The sequence below is a fragment of the Cricetulus griseus genome, chromosome 5 (genome assembly GCF_003668045.3).
Source record: "Cricetulus griseus strain 17A/GY chromosome 5, alternate assembly CriGri-PICRH-1.0, whole genome shotgun sequence".
In the NCBI taxonomy this organism is placed as follows: domain Eukaryota; kingdom Metazoa; phylum Chordata; class Mammalia; order Rodentia; family Cricetidae; genus Cricetulus; species Cricetulus griseus.
The window spans coordinates 53176351-53193975 of record NC_048598.1 but is presented as its reverse complement, the minus strand read 5'-3'; the positions used below and the strand labels follow the sequence as shown (position 1 = coordinate 53193975).

General features: G+C 50.2%; 1 protein-coding gene across 3 annotated transcripts in view; it reads left to right on the top strand.

Annotated features, from left to right (window-relative positions):
- Cacna1s (calcium voltage-gated channel subunit alpha1 S) overlaps positions 1 to 17625 on the top strand; it is a 63613-nt gene that overhangs the window by 31022 nt on the left and 14966 nt on the right. For all 3 annotated transcript variants that reach the window (XM_027417492.2, XM_035445209.1, XM_035445208.1), the window contains exons 13-28: positions 202 to 322; positions 1672 to 1786; positions 2842 to 2935; positions 3545 to 3614; positions 5582 to 5714; positions 6487 to 6616; positions 7371 to 7430; positions 8857 to 8963; positions 9356 to 9443; positions 9672 to 9779; positions 11452 to 11504; positions 11766 to 11912; positions 12337 to 12538; positions 12950 to 13108; positions 14701 to 14811; positions 15328 to 15411. In XM_027417492.2, the coding sequence (XP_027273293.1) occupies positions 202 to 322; positions 1672 to 1786; positions 2842 to 2935; positions 3545 to 3614; positions 5582 to 5714; positions 6487 to 6616; positions 7371 to 7430; positions 8857 to 8963; positions 9356 to 9443; positions 9672 to 9779; positions 11452 to 11504; positions 11766 to 11912; positions 12337 to 12538; positions 12950 to 13108; positions 14701 to 14811; positions 15328 to 15411 (1782 nt within the window). The remainder of the gene's footprint in view (positions 1 to 201; positions 323 to 1671; positions 1787 to 2841; positions 2936 to 3544; positions 3615 to 5581; positions 5715 to 6486; positions 6617 to 7370; positions 7431 to 8856; positions 8964 to 9355; positions 9444 to 9671; positions 9780 to 11451; positions 11505 to 11765; positions 11913 to 12336; positions 12539 to 12949; positions 13109 to 14700; positions 14812 to 15327; positions 15412 to 17625) is intronic.

Below are 17625 nucleotides of genomic sequence, written 5' to 3'. Positions count from 1 at the left end.
CCAGCCCACTCGCTCCTCCCCGAGCCCGCCCACTCCTCATCTAAGCCCACTCTCACCTTGATAACACTGTAGATAACTGAAGAGGAGCAATGAGGACAGTAGGGAGTGGTCACCCCCCTTCTGTGGGGATTGGGAGCGTTGACAGGTGACAAAGGCCTGTGGGGGTGATGTATCCTCTTACCTTGTGTGCTCTCCACCTAGGTCCTGACAGGAGAAGACTGGAACTCTGTGATGTACAACGGGATCATGGCCTACGGAGGCCCGTCCTACCCTGGAGTGCTTGTGTGCATTTACTTCATCATCCTTTTTGTCTGTGGCAACTGTATCCCCTCGGGCCATGGTGCAAAGAACTTGGGGGAGTTGGCTTAATAGGGAGGATTAGGGGTCCCTAGGCGTCAGGAAGTCAGGTCCTCTGGTTCCCAGGTTAGTGGAGGGGGGGGGCACAGTAAAGGTAATTGCAGCAACAGTATAATCCTTTCCACCTGAAGTGTTGGAGCCTGGGAGTGATTGATTGTGAGGTTGGTGAGAGCCTGAGGCAAGTGGGAAGAAGCCCAGGGCTTATATCAGAGAAGCAGTGGCGATGGTGGGGCAGCCTGGTCCAGAAGCTCCTTGGCCGGCAGGGAGGAGCCAAGGTGTCCAACTTGAAGGGGAAAAAATGTATTTGGCTATACTTCCATATTATGGTCTGTCATCAAGGGAAATCAGGGCAGGAACTCAAGCAAGGTCCTGGGATCAGGAACTGAAGAAGGGACCATGGGGCAGGAGTTCTCAAACTTCCTAATGCTGTGACCCTTTAATACAGTTCCTCAAGTTGTGGTTACCCCCAACCATAAAATTATTTTCTTACTACTTCATAGCTGTAATTTTGCTACTGTTATGAATCACAAGATAAATACCTGTGTTTTCTGGTGATACTAGGCGACCCCTTTGAAAAGGTCAATCAACCCCTAAAGGGGTCACAGCATAAAGGTTGAGAACCACTGGGAGCAATGTTGTTTATTGGATCCATCCCTCTGGCTTGTTGGCTACATTCTTTATATAATCCAGGACCACCTGTCCAGGGTAGGTTGAGCCCTCCTACATCAATTAGCAGTTTTGAAAAATGCCCCACAGATACACCCACAAGTAAGTCCATGGAGGAAATTCCTAAATTGAGGTTTCCTCTTCCCAGGTGTGTCAGGTTGACAACTGAAGCTAACACAAAGCTGTGACAGGAGATCAGTCTGAGCTCTGGGACCAGGAAGATTAAGCTAGGCTAGGCAAAAGGTAAGATAAGCAGAGAGGCAAGTGAAGCAGAGAGGCAGAGAGATGCTAATGGCGCCTGAAGGGTCCTGATACTGTGCTGTGAAATCTGACTCCATGGTGAGTGGACAGGGATGAAGTCAAGGGTCCTTGCTTTGCCTCACTCCCAGGCATTCCTATCGGGCAGCTGGGATCTGTTCTGGCAGACCAAGAATAAGACTCAAAAGCTATGACAGATTCAGGCCCCATCTGCAGGCAAGCTTCCCTGAGGACTTGTATATGCCCTGGGCCTGTACCCTCCCACAGGGTATAGCTCTGGCAAGAAACTGCCCTCTCAGGAATTAAGGTCTTGAAACATACAGGCAGGCAAAACTCCTGTCCCAGAAACTGCCTTCTACCACAACTCAAGGCTCCTTAGCTGACCTTTAGACATCCTGCTCAATGTCTTCCTGGCTATCGCTGTGGACAACCTGGCAGAGGCAGAGAGTCTAACATCCGCCCAGAAGGCCAAGGCTGAGGAGAGAAAGCGCAGGAAGATGTCTAAGTGAGTGCTGCACCCTCTAGGTGAGAGCTGGAATGCTGGACCAACTGTGTCTATGGTCTCCAGGCACTACACAAGGTCTCCACTCCACCCCTTGAGCTGGATGAGCAGGGGGCCATATGGCACCCGCTTTTGTGGGCAGACGTCTCCAAGCAGGACATTCAGGCCTTCTGAAGTTACACCGGATGTTCTTTGTGCAAAACTGGAGACAAGTTGGTCTTCTAGGCCTCAAGAAATGCAATGATCAAGCCTAGTCTGTTCTGAGATTTTCTTCCTCCCTCACAGCCCAGCTATTGAGTCACTGTACCTGTTGGAAGGAGTTGTTTATTTTTGGAGCCTTGGACTTTGGTGAAGTAGGGGTTGACTTCTCAGTTCTCTGCAGATCTATCTGTCCATCTGTGATTGTTCACGTCACTCTGCTGGTGCCCCTGAGAGTAGATGTGGGACAGGTTTTCTGGATACTGTTTTTCAAATTCAAACTGCAAATGAACCATCTGGAGGTTTTATGAAATATAGAGTCCATGTCAACTGGCCTGAACCAGGTGGAATGGATGAAGGTTTGAATTTCTAGGAAGTACCCAGGCAGTGCTAGTGTGGCTGAGTTTTGGAGGATCACAGTTTGATTAACTGAACTTCAGCCTGCTTCTTTTAATGCACATGCCTGCAGGAATGGGATGCCCATTTCTTGGAGGCAAGATGGAAAGAGCTAGGGAAGACAGACCAGCAAAGGCCCCAGACATTTCCAGGCTTGGAACTTAGACAGACCATAATTTCTGAATCTTACATAAAACAGGTACAAAGCCACTCCCCACCCCTTCACTAGAACAGACAATGATGATGGATGACCATTGAGAGTCTAGCTTGAGCAGAGGATCACACCTTCTACCACAGAGAAAAAGGCTCTCCCAGACCTACTGCCCTTCCCATTTGTGGCCAGTGCTGCTCCTTCCCCCATAAATCCCCCTAAGCCATTGGTGTAAAATCTTCTTGAGGGTGTTGTCAGCCCAATGCCATTCTAATGGCTTCCACCTTGGATCTCATTGGTTTTTTTATTTCAGAGGGCTCCCGGACAAGTCGGAAGAAGAGAAGTCCACCATGACTAAGAAGTTGGAGCAGAAGTTCAAAGGTGAAGGCATCCCCACCACCGCCAAGGTGAGCCCTCACACAGGAAATTTACAGGCTGTCTGGAGAGCCTCTGAGAGTCCCCCTGACTCCCCATGTCACGTGGGGCACTTTGGGGATAGGAAGGAGACATAAGGTAGTAGAGACAACATCCCCTTGCTTCTGTAGGAGGGAAAGCCCACATGTACACCTTTTCCTGTGGGGAAAGGCACAGGCCCTTCATCCTGGGAACCAGACTAAGAGGCTGGCTTTCCACTCCCACTAGCCCTGCCTTGCATGTTCCAGCCTAGACCTGCTCACCATTGTGGAGAGTGAGGAGAGTCATAAGCCAGGGTCCTGGGCTGCAGAAAGGCTGGATAGCTTGGCCTGGCTCAGTTCTCCAGCAGGAAGCCAAGGGAGCACACAGTGAAGCAGTCTCAGACTGGCTAAAGCCTTGGTTTTGCCCAACACAGGCTTGGACGAGTTGTATACCTTGCTAGGCCTGGCTTCTTATTTGTAAGACATCACTACCTGGCTACCACCCACCTCTCAGGTTACAGGGAACATTTGGGAAGCTGAACAATGGCCCTCCAGAACATATCTAATAAATTAAAGCATCAGTTTTTGCTTCCTCACCACCTTCACCATTCCTTTCTACAGCTGAAAATCGATGAATTCGAATCTAACGTCAATGAGGTGAAAGACCCCTACCCTTCGGCTGACTTCCCAGGTGAGGGTCCCAAAGCCTAGGCTGGAGCAGGATGCTGTTGAAGGGGTAACATGCTAATGACGAATTCTCGGTTTGGGTGTCTCCTGTGGGTCTCCTCCTTGGACCTCTCCATGTGGAGACTAGGACCCTGGAGAATCCCTTCTGAACCTTGCCTTGCAAAGATGCAATCTGCAAGCCTGCCTTTCCCTGCAATATACACAGAAAAAAAAATAATATTCCACATATGCTTTAATTTACTTTTGAGTTCCAGTTATCTGCTTCAATACTGAATACCCAGTTTTCAAATAGCACAAGGCTGGGGAGCACACAAGTCTTCCCTGACCACTGGGTTCCAGCCAAAGAAAGGCATTTTCATTTATATGGTGATGGGATAAATCACTGCCTACCCTGTATCTGGAATAAAACCATGACTGCCAGACTGCCGCTGTGTGAAAATCCCCAAGAGTGGCCTGGGAAGGAAGGTGGATAAAGCAGAGCAGTAGCATCCAACTGCAAGCATCCTGGGTGCATGTAGCCACTGGCTGCCGTGTGAACCTGCTCATCGGGACCAAGGGCATAACGCATGCACGGTAGAAGCAGAGCCAAGCTGGATTAGCACCACATGGCCTCTTGGAAAAACCTGGGCACAAGTGCTCGAAGGCTCTGTCGGCTCACTCATGAGTGCTTCTGAGCATTTCACTTCTTACTATGGAATCTGCTGGTTAGCTTCAGTGCCTCTCAGCTCCAGTTGGACTTTCCGTGCTGGGAATGACAGCATTTGGCACACAGTAGTCCTGCCACAAATCAAAGAAATGATTGCACAAAATGATTTTCCAAAGTGAAGTATGGGGAGCAAGGCTGGCAAAATTTCTTCCAATGTCTAGCAGTAAATATTGAGAACGCTTCACGCGGAGCTGTCACCTAACGGCTCTTCTCTGTTGAGTGCTTGTGACTGGCATGAAGACAGGAGGGTGACAGGTGTGGGAAGTCTTATGTGGGGGGAAAGGAAAGGGGGCTAAAGAGAATGAGAGCAAGCAGTGGAGAACACAGAGGTTGCAGAGCGGTCTTTCTAAGGCTCCTGAATATATCTAACCTCTTTCCAAAAATAAGTTGAAATGGCTTTTGACAAGAGTTCTGTGCAATCTGGGTCTAATGCGCAATCCTAGAATCCCAGTTCCTCTAAGGGCCAAGGCAGGGGGATATATAGGTCAGTGGTAGAGTGCTTGCCTATCACGCATGAGGCCTTGGGTTCAATTCCCAGTATCAGGGGAAAAAAGAGATATGTGCAATAAAATTAACAAAACAAACACAGACAAAGGAATAAATAATTAAGGGCAGCTGCAAAGATGCAAACCCTTAAGGATGAACCCTGTCTGCAATTAAGCAGTCATGGCAGGCCAGGTGGATGGGAGTGCCCTGTTAGAGAAGGTGTGGGGCTGTGATATGGGTAGGTTGAGGAACCCACAGGTCTCCGGCATGGAGAGAGCAGAATGAGGCGCTGTTGGCATGCCGAAGGTCTTGGCCAGGTTGACGAGGTGGGGAGGAGGTGCTGTCTGTGGAGGAACCCAAGCAGCGCACAACTTTAGGCATATGCTTGGAGTATCTTTTTCTTCCTCTCTGCCTTCTGCTTCACCTTGGTGGCCACGATCCTGGCCAAAGCTTAAGATATTGGCTCCATTCTGCCCATGCTAGAAATTCTTCATTGTTTTTAGAATCCTAACCCCGGATTAGAGCCATGTGCCACCATACCTGGCCAGACTCCTTAATCTTGCTCCCGGCCCTCCTTGCAGAAGGTTTGGGGGACTTCTGAGCTAGACTGTGCACTATGCACCCAAGGTGAAGGCCCAGACTGTACCCTGCTAATGCCTAGTCTCCCAAACTGGCCTTTGCTTAGCAGCTTCAGAGGCTTCTAGGAGGACTCTGAGCACAGAAGACAAGGGCCTGGCAAGGTTTGGAAACCCATCTTATTTCTTTCCCTTGCTCCACAGGGGACGATGAGGAAGATGAGCCTGAGATCCCAATAAGCCCCCGACCACGCCCTCTGGCTGAGCTGCAGCTGAAAGAGAAAGCAGTGCCCATTCCAGAGGCCAGCTCCTTCTTCATCTTCAGTCCCACCAATAAGTAGGTAGTGCCTTGGCAGCCATGTGGGGTAGCTGATGAAGTTCTCGGAGACAGTGGCTTCCCTCTCTGAAGAGATCTATTCTTGATTCTCTCCATCTTTGGTTACCATAAAAACAGTTCACTCCTTTAGGTTATAGTCTTGTGCTCTGTCTAAATTGCTAGCAGTGAGCTGGGGCGTAACTTCATGACAGAGAGTTTGCCTAACATGCATGAAACTGGTTTCAATGCCCAGCACATAACAAAACTAAATGCCTTTAAAATGAATAAAATGCTAGTATTTCTGGGAGAAATAATACTTTTAAGTTTTGTTTTGTTTTTATCAGGTACTTACACCTAAGAGGGACTGTCATTGCTAGTTCCTTTCTAAGGGCATTATAGGTAGGGCAAGAAGATGAGGTCAAGGGAGAGCTGGAGTTTTTATTAGCATTATAATCTTCAGCTTGGGAACAAACAGACTTCATGGAGTTTCTTCTGCCCCAGGGAGAATCAGCCTGTCCCATTCTTGGCTGGGGAATCTTCTTGGTGGTGGGCACTGGTAGAGGGGACAGGTGATGAAGGAGCTCAGTTGGGAGATGTGACTAAGACTGAAGGTACAAAGTGAGCGCCAAGTCCTGCGTATCCAGTCAGAGGATCATGCAGCTGCAAGGGTGTACTTACTCCCTGACGGTGAGGGGACAGCAAGTGGATTGAGCGTCCCTCTATGGGACAGAAGTTAATGAGGCCTGGACTTCCAGCATCTCACAGCTCACATCCTCCCAACCTGCCCCACCAGGATCCGTGTCCTTTGCCACCGCATTGTCAATGCCACCTGGTTCACCAACTTTATCCTGCTCTTCATCCTGCTCAGTAGTGCTGCACTGGCCGCTGAGGACCCCATCCGGGCTGACTCCATGAGGAACCAGGTGATGGCAGCCCCTTCAGCTGGTTCAGCATGCTCCTCCACTCCAGGCCTCAGCCACCCCCAGCCCACTCTGGGGCCCAAGTTCAGTAATACCCTCTATGTGGCCATAGGCGTCAGAGTTTCTTAGAGGTAGCGTTTCTGGAGGGCTGGGACTTGCCACTGCAGTTTCTGAATGGTGCTCCCATGGCATGAGTAAGATAGACCATGCCTTCCGGTCCTGAATAGTGTGAGTGCTGGCAATTATGATGCTGGTGGTATGGATGGTGCCCATGATAGTGGTGGTAATCATAGTGGTGATGGCGGTAGTGATGTTAGCGATGGTGGTGATGGGTAATGACAGTGATGGTGGTGATGGTAGTGATGGTGGTGATGGTAGCGATGATGGTGGTAGTGGTGGTGGCGGTGGATGTTGTTGATAATGGTGGTGATAGTGATGTGACGAGGTAGTAATGTCAGCGGTAATGGTGATGGTAATGATGGGGGTGGTAGTTATGGTAATGATTGTGGCGGTGGTGGCGGTAATGGTGATGGTAATGATTGTGGCGGTAATGGTGATGGTAATGATTGTGGCGGTAATGGTGATGGTAATGATGGGGGTGGTAGTTATGGTAATGATTGTGGCGGTGGTGGTGGTAATGATGATGGTGACAATGATTGGTGGGGGGGGTGATAGGGATGGTGGTGATGATGGTTGTGGTGGAACCATTGCTTGGCCAGTTCTCTCACTGGCTGCCTCTCCTCTGCCCCACCTCCAGATCCTTGAGTATTTTGATTATGTGTTCACTGCTGTTTTCACCGTGGAGATTGTCCTTAAAGTGAGTGAAAAATGCAGGACGGGCATGACTGGGCACCAAGGGTCGGGGGGGTGTGACTCCCACTTATGCACAATGACTCACTTGGGGACACTAGAAAGGAATGGGAGAGAAATAAGATAGAGGAGAACAATGGTAGGAAAGACTTGTCAGAACCAGGAAACCACACAGGGCTTTAGCTCCTAAGCAAAGAGGAGTCAGGCAAGGGAGCAGGTAACTGAATGGAAGGCTGGGGACAAGAAATAGGACCCACCTGTGGCTACCACCTCTCAGAAAAGCTCAGATCTTCCACATGGGAGACACAATTAACACAAAACGGAGCCTGGAGTTGAGATTTTCCCTTAGGCCTTCACTCCAAGTACCAGGCAAGCTCTTGTCCTCCTAGTGGCCATAGGGGAGTGTTCCAGAGAGAGCCTTGAAGACTGGCTTTGCTGCATCTTGGTCACATACTATGGAGTCCAGCTGTTTGAAGAAGGAAGTTGCGGGTCTGGAAATGACCTCTAACTTTGGCGAGAAGAGGTGTCCCCCAATGCCACACCTTGTTTTACCACATAAGGCAAAAGATTTTGTCAATCAGGAATTCCCAGATTTACCCTCACATAGGCTGGAGATATGGTTCCATTGAGAGTACTTGCCAAATAGTCACAAAGAGCTGACTTGGATTCCCAGCACTGTGTGACAGCAGGCCTGGTGGTGTGTGCCTGTAATCTGCTCAGCCAAGAGGAAGATCTGAAGCTTAAGGTCAGAGTGGGCTACACAGTGAATAAAGGGGTCCTGGACTCTCAACTAAGACAGAAAGAAGTTCTCGTATTTAAAGAAAGGACCATTGTCCTGGTTTGGGTTTCTACAACACAGCCCTGTGTGCCTGTTCCCAGGGTGGGTGCCCTGGATTCAGGTTATCACAGTATCGGGCTCTGATGAGCAGGGAGAGGCTCCATCAGGCTTTTCTCTCTCCCAGTAGAAGAGGAGAGGGTGGCTTGTGTAAGGACCAGAGCAGAGCAGAGGGGTGCTCCCTTTTCACTACTTCTACCATTGACAGTGGAGCAGAGGGAGAAGGCAGCTGCTCAGAGCTCAAGAAGGACTTTGGAAGTAGCTTGAAATCAAGCTACACCAACAAGGCAGTGAATATGAGTCCCCAGAAGAGGGCCAGGCAGGATTCCCACTCCAAGACACATGAAGACATCTGGAGGAAAGGACCCCCCTCTGAGGGCAGAGGCCGGCACAGGTGCTGTGAAAGTGCCCAGGGTTTATCTGAAGCAGATAGCAGAGAGGGCACTCTTGGAGGGAGCACTTAGCAGCACGGAGTTGAGTAACGTGGCACTCCCTGACACAGTGGGCACTCTCCCGAAGATGGTGATAGGAAACCCTTCTCTTGAGGGGCAAGCCTGCTCCCCCAGATGCTTGCTCCAGATGTTGCCTCTCTCTCTAGATGACCACCTATGGAGCCTTCCTGCACAAAGGCTCCTTCTGCCGCAACTACTTCAACATCCTGGACCTGCTGGTGGTAGCCGTGTCGCTCATCTCCATGGGGCTCGAGTAAGCAGTGGCAGGGCCCGTCCCAGAGCATGGGTGCTCTGTGCCTGTACCTCAGAGCAGGAGTCCCAGCCCTGCACATGCCTGGGTTCCTGGCTGAAATATGAGGGTGGCTAAATGTTCAGAGCCTTGTCTTTGAGATCCGGGCAGAGTGGGGAAGACAAACAGAAGGCAGCCAGGCCCCTAGAGTGGGGAGTACGGGCCCAGCTGTGGGTCATTTCTAGTCTGACGGAAGAGACCGAGTCGATATCCACAGAGAAGTGAGCCAATGAGACCATCCACCATGATCAGGGAGCAGCTTTACCCGGAGGTCAGGGAGGCCACATATGGAAAGCTCCAAGTAGGAGGCAACAAAGCCTCTGGCTCTAGGCCTCACAGCAACTTGCATCCTGCAGGTCCAGCGCCATCTCCGTGGTGAAGATCCTGAGAGTTCTGAGGGTGCTGCGACCACTCCGAGCCATCAACAGAGCCAAAGGCTTGAAGGTTAGAGATGCCCCAGATAGGGGAGGGGTCTTCAGTCCTGACTCTAGATCCTCAACTCAGATGCTCATCTGGACCAGCTATGGGGGTGAGAATGGGCCAGCCACCTTGCCTCAGGGACTTAGCTGTACTGGGAGGCAGAGTCTTGAATTGCTAGGGTTCCCTGAGCAGGATGGTGGGGTGCAGTGGGGCAGCAGGCCCAGTTCCTACCAGCTACCCCTACCTTTCTAGCACGTGGTACAGTGTGTGTTTGTTGCCATCCGCACCATCGGGAACATTGTGCTGGTCACCACCCTCCTACAGTTCATATTTGCCTGCATCGGAGTCCAGCTTTTCAAGGTGAGGCCCTGCCTGGCCAGCAGCCCTTCCCTGGCCAAGTTGAAGGTCATGACAAAAGCTGGCCACTTCTTCTCAAGCAAAAGAACCCCAAATTGTGAAAGCCAAATGGCCCTGAATCTATGGTGTCAGAATTAGGAAACATCCAGAGCTCATTTGCTAGGCAATACCTGTTGCTAACCTTTGATTCTCCGGCCACCTTGCCATTGTGTCTACTGTTACCCACAGGCCCTGCCATTACCTTTCCTCTCACCAACTCTTCAGCCTCTACCTACTCTCTCAGGGCTGCCTACAGCACCCCAGCCCAGCCATCTTCTTTGCTGCAGCCAGGCTCTGCAATCCATGGTCTTGGCTGGGATACCTGGCCTCATCCACACCACCCAGGAGCCTCTCTGCAGAAGCCATCTTTATTTCTCATCCGCAGTTGACCTAATCCTACTAACACTTCCCTGGGAGAACACAGCTCTTCAGTTACTCTTCAGTTACTCTTTAAGGATGTCCTCCCACTGAATTTTGATATCTAGATGCCTATGGCTCTTACATTTTCTGTAGTACACTGAAATTGATAGTAGAGTATAGTACTTCCTAGCATGACTCTATTCATGACTATATAACCTCGGGGAGCCTTAGACATGAAGTAGTGTCATTTCACTATTATTCATTCAACCAACATGGAAGAATCACTCTCTCTGCAGATGGGCCAAGGCCTTGGCTAGGCTTGGGGGACTCAAAGGCAAAGCCATGATCCTCCTGAGGACATGGTACAGGCTTTGAGGAAAGTGGTCAGTATCTGGCCTCTCAAGATCCCTCAGGAGAAGGGGTCCTGTTGGCCACTGCCCTAAAGGAGCCAAAAGGGATGCCCACTTTCCCCACAGTCCCCTCCTCTGTCATGCCTGTGTCCCTTACTTCACCTCTACCCTCTGCTCTGGCAACCTTAGAGAAGCAATGCCCTGAAGAAATGACAGAGCCTTCCCTTCAGGAAGGGAGGCAGGGCAGCTGGGCCCCTTGACTGAGACGTTCCTCTCTGACAGCCTTCCAAGGAGCTGGACCAGAATTCATGGATGTCTTAAGATGACTTGCATCTAATTCTTTGTTCAAACAAAACCTTTTGCAGATGTTCAGTATGTGATACAGGCAAAAGGAGAATGTGCTCTTGCTGAAGTCAGTTTGGGGGAGACCAGGCCTTATCTGGGATGTGCTGGGGACCCCTATCTAACTCTGAGGACATGTTTAAATTTGTCAGAGCCCTACTGGGAGGGTCCATCTGTATGTCTCTTGTTTCCTTAGCAGCCTTAGGCGACCCACAAGCTGGAGAAGAGGGATGAGGGTGGGGCAAGCCCCCTCCTTGTACAGTGTGGACTGTGAGGGAGATTTCTTCAGAGGGGGAAAGAGGGGAGCCTCAGTGGTCACCGTTGTCAAAGGAGCGGGGCTGGGTGTACTTACATCCTCAGGTCTAATCTTGTCTATCCCACAAATGCCCATCTAAGGCAGCAGCCAGGCTAGGTGGGAGACAGTTGAGGGACGTGAAAATAGATGATGGTGGCCTTGCCCTCAGAGTAAGAGACGAAATGCCTCTTCTTTCCCTTCTCCCTCCCACCAAGCTCCCACAAAGCACACTTCCCTACCCTATTTTCCTGACCATGTCTCCACCCCTCCTTTCCCCTCCTGGATGCAGGGAAAGTTCTATAGCTGCAATGACTTATCCAAGATGACTGAAGAGGAGTGCAGGTATACCAGGCTTTGACAGCTGAGGGATACAGGAGGCTCATATGAGGACCATGATGTCCTTCAGGGTGGGAATCGGGGTACCACCTTATAGAGGCCCAGGCCTTCGGTAGCTGTGGGGAGGAAATGCCCAACGGTGCCCTTCCTTTCTGTCCCTCTTCTCCGGCATTTCTCTGGCACACTCACTCCCCAGGGCCCAGGGGATGTGGGTGGGGTTGAGGTTTCCTAGCCACACTGTAGAGTGACTGGGCCTCCCTGTGTCAGGGGCTATTACTACATATACAAGGATGGAGACCCCACACAGATAGAGCTGCGTCCCCGCCAGTGGACACACAACGACTTCCACTTCGACAACGTACTCTCAGCTATGATGTCACTCTTCACGGTCTCCACCTTTGAGGGTTGGCCTCAGTGAGTAAGACTTGGGATCTGGGTCCATTGTGGGCGCAATTACCGGTAGTGCCAAGAAGCCAGCAGCCCCCACTGTACCGGGCAGCCTGTGCCTGTTCTCAACAAACCCACTGGCTCGTGCCACTCCTAAATAAGCCTGACCAGAGGACTCTAGCAAAATATGCCCAATCGTCCTACAAATGCATGCCTCTCTCCCCACAGGGGAGTCTTAATGGTTGACTGATAGGATAGTTAAGATGCCCTGTGGTGTGGCAGGACCTGGCAAGGTAGCTAGTCTTCCCTAAACCCAGTTCTGCCTTCTCTCCCATTCCTTGGCTGTTCAGAAAGTTTCCTTGGTTCCTGTGGCCAATGAACTATTTCCTGGCCTGGATTTCAGCCTCAGCATCCCAACCCTAGTTATCCTCTCTTCTCTGCCCACCCCAAGGCTGCTGTACAAGGCCATAGACTCCAATGAGGAGGACACGGGCCCCATCTACAACAACCGAGTGGAAATGGCTATCTTCTTCATCATTTACATCATCCTCATTGCCTTCTTCATGATGAACATCTTTGTGGGTTTTGTCATCGTCACCTTTCAGGAACAGGGGGAGACTGAGTATAAGAACTGTGAGCTGGACAAGAACCAGGTACTGAGCCACCTGCTAGAGATGGAAAGCCGAGCCCCACAGGCCTATGAAGGGAGTCCCCACTGAGGCCCAGCCCTAGTCTGTGCACCCCATTTGCCTCCAACCTGAAGCAGTTCACACTGGCGGAGGGAGGGCTTTCTGCAACTTGCCCGTTGTCCCGAGAGAAGGCCTTTCAGAATCTCTGTACTGGGGTGCAGCTGTGATCAGAATGGGCCATGATCACTCAAGGGGAACCCAAGATACCCAGTGGAGTTTATCTTGTAAGTCATTCAGAGTTCCTCAACCAGTAGCTCTGGCCACAGCTGTTTCTGCATTGTACACCAACCCCATCCTACAACCCCATGATCGTAGGTACAGAGATGGAGGGAGGGGCCTCTCGGTGCTGACCTGTCCTGTTTCGTTGTGTTCTAGCGCCAATGTGTACAGTATGCCCTGAAGGCCCGCCCACTGAGGTGTTACATCCCCAAAAACCCATACCAGTATCAGGTGTGGTACGTTGTGACTTCCTCCTACTTTGAATACCTGATGTTTGCCCTCATCATGCTCAACACTATCTGCCTAGGCATGCAGGTAAGGAGACGAGGGACTGACCAGACTAAGACCTAGGGCGTGGGCAGGGCAGAGATGTAGTGAAGTCCCCAGTTCATCCCAGTAAGTATCTCTAGAGCATCTGCTGCATGCCAGCTGCAGGACACAGGAGTGAACTGATCCCAGTCTTGTCCCCTATTGTTGATTTGCAAAGAAGCTAATTCAAGCCTCCAGCTAGATGGGGCAGCAATTCTGCAAACAGGAATGGATGCTGCAGGCAAGGAAGATGTGCTGGGAGCAGAGCTCATGTTCTCTCTTTTCCCTTCACTGTTACAAATCTGGATGGCTGGGTTGTTTGGAAACTCTGTCCTGACCCCAAGAAAAATGGGTTTAGGACTCATAAGGCAGGCAACCTTCTTAGGAGAGGAGCCACCTCTCATGGATCATATCATAGTCAGTAGCATTGCTATTTAATTAAACATCTAGTCCCTAAGCCCACATAATGCAACTTCACAGCTAGGCTCCCTGCCCCTAGGAGCCCAAGACATGCTTAATTATGCATTAGTTGCTTTTATCCTAACAGTCGCCAAACCCCTTACATGAAACACTTTAGGAGGGTGGGGTTGTTTTGGTTTGTGATTGGAGGGGATACAATACAGCCCATAATGGAGGAAAGACGCAGTGGTAGGCTGCTACATGATGGTGGGAACATGTGGCTGCTGCTTCCATCTCAACAGAACAGGAAGCAGAGACAGGGTGGGAAGCAAGGCTTAGCTGTCAATCTCAAGGCCTACCCCAGTGACCTACTTTCTCCCAAAGCACCACAGTCTGGGGACTGTGTTCAAATACACAAGTATATCGGGGATATTTCATGTTGAAACAATAATGCCATGACAGGACCACACACTGTGGGTTCATGGGGTCCTGGGAGGAGACTCACTGAGCTACAGGCTCTGGTCATGTGGAGGAATATAAGCAATATTTTTGGGGGGCTGAGTCAGGCAGCAGCCATAGACAGCACCACTGAGGGGTGGGGCAATCAGCAAACCCTTCTCACCTACCTGGGAAGGTTCTGTAGAAGATGTTGGAATTTCACCAACTTTTAAAAAAAGGAGTCTCAGGTGGTCCATATAGGTGGTCACAGAAGCCAAGGCTGATGACTAAAGGGTCTCTCCATCCCCATCACTGGGGCAGCGGGTGTATAGGATACAGGAAACTTGGCTAGCTTTGCATCCCACTAAACAGTGGTGATGTCAACCACTTTAGTCCTCTATCATAATGATGATGCAAAGCCCCGCCTAGGAGACTGCCATTCTGGTCACCCAGGACCAATGTGTAAATGATATCTGGCCTTGCAGCCCCAAACCATACTTGGTCGGACTTGTGCTTGTTAAACCTCCACTCTCTCCTCTACCATTGCCTATTATGGAGTGGAATAGACATGAAAGGTATCCTTAAGATCTGGTAGAAGTCAGGGGATTACTAACCTCTCAGCTTGCTGAGATAAAACAGGTGAGAAGTGGGCCCAAGGACAGACAGCAGGGGCTGCCTGTGGAGAGGAGGGAGCTAGGATTTCAATCTGTAGCTGCTAAGTCTGGCCCTCGTGGCCCACCTCTCCTCTGTTGCCTCTTCAGCATTACAACCAGTCGGATCAGATGAATCACATCTCAGACATTCTCAACGTGGCCTTCACCATCATCTTTACCCTGGAGATGGTCCTCAAGCTCATAGCATTCAAGCCCAGGGTGAGTGACTGGACCATGGGTACCGAGGAACAGCTGTGGCCTGAGAGGAGAGACTTTGATCTCCTTCTCCTGAAGGCCATTCAACCTAGACTCCTGCTCCCAGGCTACTCACAGATGCTGGGTACAATCTCTGTGGATCTGTTCACATTCACTGCCTCCCTTTCTGCTTCTGAGGCTTCTGTTTCTTTGTCTCTCAAATCCATTCTCAAACCACAGTCTCATTGAAGTCCAATACAGTCCTGTGCTGTTGAGCTCTGTCAGGAGTTTTAAGTGGGGCTCTGGAGGTGAAAGAGATTCCCATCTAGATTAAGCTCCCAACAACACTTCCCTACCACTGACACTCCAGGGGAAGAGAACTAGAAATTAGAAGCCAGGAAGAGAGGAGAGCTGGGATGCTGGAACCCTGGCCTGCCCAGCACCTTGATGTGTGCCCCCCTCCTCAGCACCACCCCTGTTAGCTGCAGATCTGCTTCCATCCACAGCTCATCTCCTGATCTCCATGACCTTCCTTCCCAGGGCTATTTTGGAGATCCATGGAATGTGTTTGACTTCCTGATCGTCATTGGCAGCATCATTGATGTCATCCTGAGTGAGATCGATGTGAGTATGGGGTGGGCAGAGCCCTCACTGGGGTAGGGCTCTTGTTCTCGCTGCAAATGTTTATGGAGTACCCATGGCAAGTGCACCCTGGGGGTTAGAACAGCAGAAGGACAAGTCTTTTGCTTTCAAGGAGCTATATCCTTCAGAGAAGAATGATGCCTGGCGTACCAAAGTACGCTGGACAAGGCTGGGAGGCTGTGAACTCCATGAGCCCACTCACTTTGTAGGAAGTCACTGAAGGTTTTGAACAAGCCATGAAAGGATTGATCTCCACTTTTGAAATGTTAATCTAAATGACTGAAAGGCAGCTCTTCTCTAAGGTCCTTGATGTCACTTATTAAACACTTACTGAATACCTCTGTGTGCCTTGTATGGCTCAGGGCACTAGAGGCACAGGAGGGAACAAAATTATATGGGACAGTGGACAATAACTAAATCTATCACATGATAGGATACATGAAGATAAATAAAGGCAGACAAGGATAGAGCATGAAGGGGGACTAGAGGGTGGAATCAAGAGTATATTGGAGCCTAAGATTTGGATAGTGCAAGGGAGTAAGCCATGCAGCTTTGGGAGACACTGTTGTAGAGCAAAAGGAGAATGTGTAAAGGGCCTGTAGGAGGAGTGTGTCTGATGAATGCAGAGAATAGCAGAAGGCCTTTGTAGCTGGAATGGGGAAGAACAAAGATTAAAAGCTCTGGTCAGGTCTCCAAGGCCATCAGTACATCTTAGCTTCTATTCTGAGGGAATTAAGAGCTCTTTGGAAGGTGCAAACATGGTCAGACATTAGATCTGATGGAATCATTGTGGCTGCTGTGTTGAACTTGTGCTAGGAGGGACCATGGCTGACCAAGGACAGGACAGCAGCCGGAAGGGCTTGCAACAGTTCACATGGCAGAGGACAGAGTAGGGTTTTGTCTGTAAGGATGGTGAGAGGTGGTCAACTTGGGGTGTATTTTGAAGGCTGAGCAAAAGGAAAGAGGAGGTTGGAAGAGGAGATCCAAAGATCGGAGGCAGAAAGCAAAAGATGGTGTCTTCCTGGGTCATCGTGGGGCCATACCCGGGAGCCAGGCAAGGGCAGGGAAACCAGGAGGAGGAAGAGAAAGAGAAGGGTGTTCATCTGCCCAAGCCACTCTAGCTGGGGAACAGGAAAATTCTACCCAAGAGATAGCTCACTCGAGGCAGGAGACTCATCACACGCAAGGCCTCCTTCTGAACTTCCATATCCTGGCCCAAAGCACCAAGTTGATGGGAGAGACAGATACCAACCATAGAGATGCCTGAAGGGGGAGCCCAGCTGAGAAAATCCTGAGACTGTGAGGAAGGGGCCCTGGGCTGAGGCTTCAAAAGCTCAGCCCTGGGGAAGTGGCACCTTCTGGGGACTTGGCTACCATACCAACTGTCTGTTGTACAAGGGGATCCTGGGAACCCTGTTCACCTCATCACAAATGGTGACAGACAGCTCCATCTGCTCAGGGCTGATAGGGGGTGTGCTCTGGGCAGCAGAGAGAGAGAGAGAGAGAGAGAGAGAGAGAGAGAGAGAGAGAGAGAAAGCAAATAATGTGTAATGTATATGTGCTGTGTGTTTTCATGCATGCTGTTTGTCAGGAAAACAAATGTTCTGTGGTCTGAGAGCCACACTTGTCACAAGCAGCCTGAAGAGAGAACTTAGAATGCCCCAATTCAAGTAGTTACTTCTCAAAGTCTAAGGCCCATGTGCTGGAGACCGTTCTCTTGGCTGTGGGGGTGTCATGGTCATACTTCATTTTTGGAAGTGGGAGATTTCCCTGACCAGGAATATGTGTTTGAGTCCTGTTAAGACTGATTTACATTCCTGGCATACAAACGAGGGAAGGGACTGGCCTGTCAGTCATAACTGCGGTACCAGCCTCACCTGCCCTGTTCACATGCACCTCCTGGTCATTTAAAATGTAACTGATGGCCAGGCAGTGATGGCACATGCCTTTAATCCCAGCACTCGGGAGGCAGAGGCAGGTGTATCTCTGTGAGTTCGAGGCCAGCCTGGTCTACAGAGTGAGTTCCAGGATAACCTCCAAAGCCATACAGAGAAACCCTGTCTCGAAAAAAAACAAAAATAAACAAATAAAATGTAGCTAGTGGCATTAAGCTAGTTTCTAGTTTTGTTTGATTTTCATTGTAATTCAAATGGCCATGCATGGTGAGTGGCTACTGGTCAGACTATACAAGTAAAG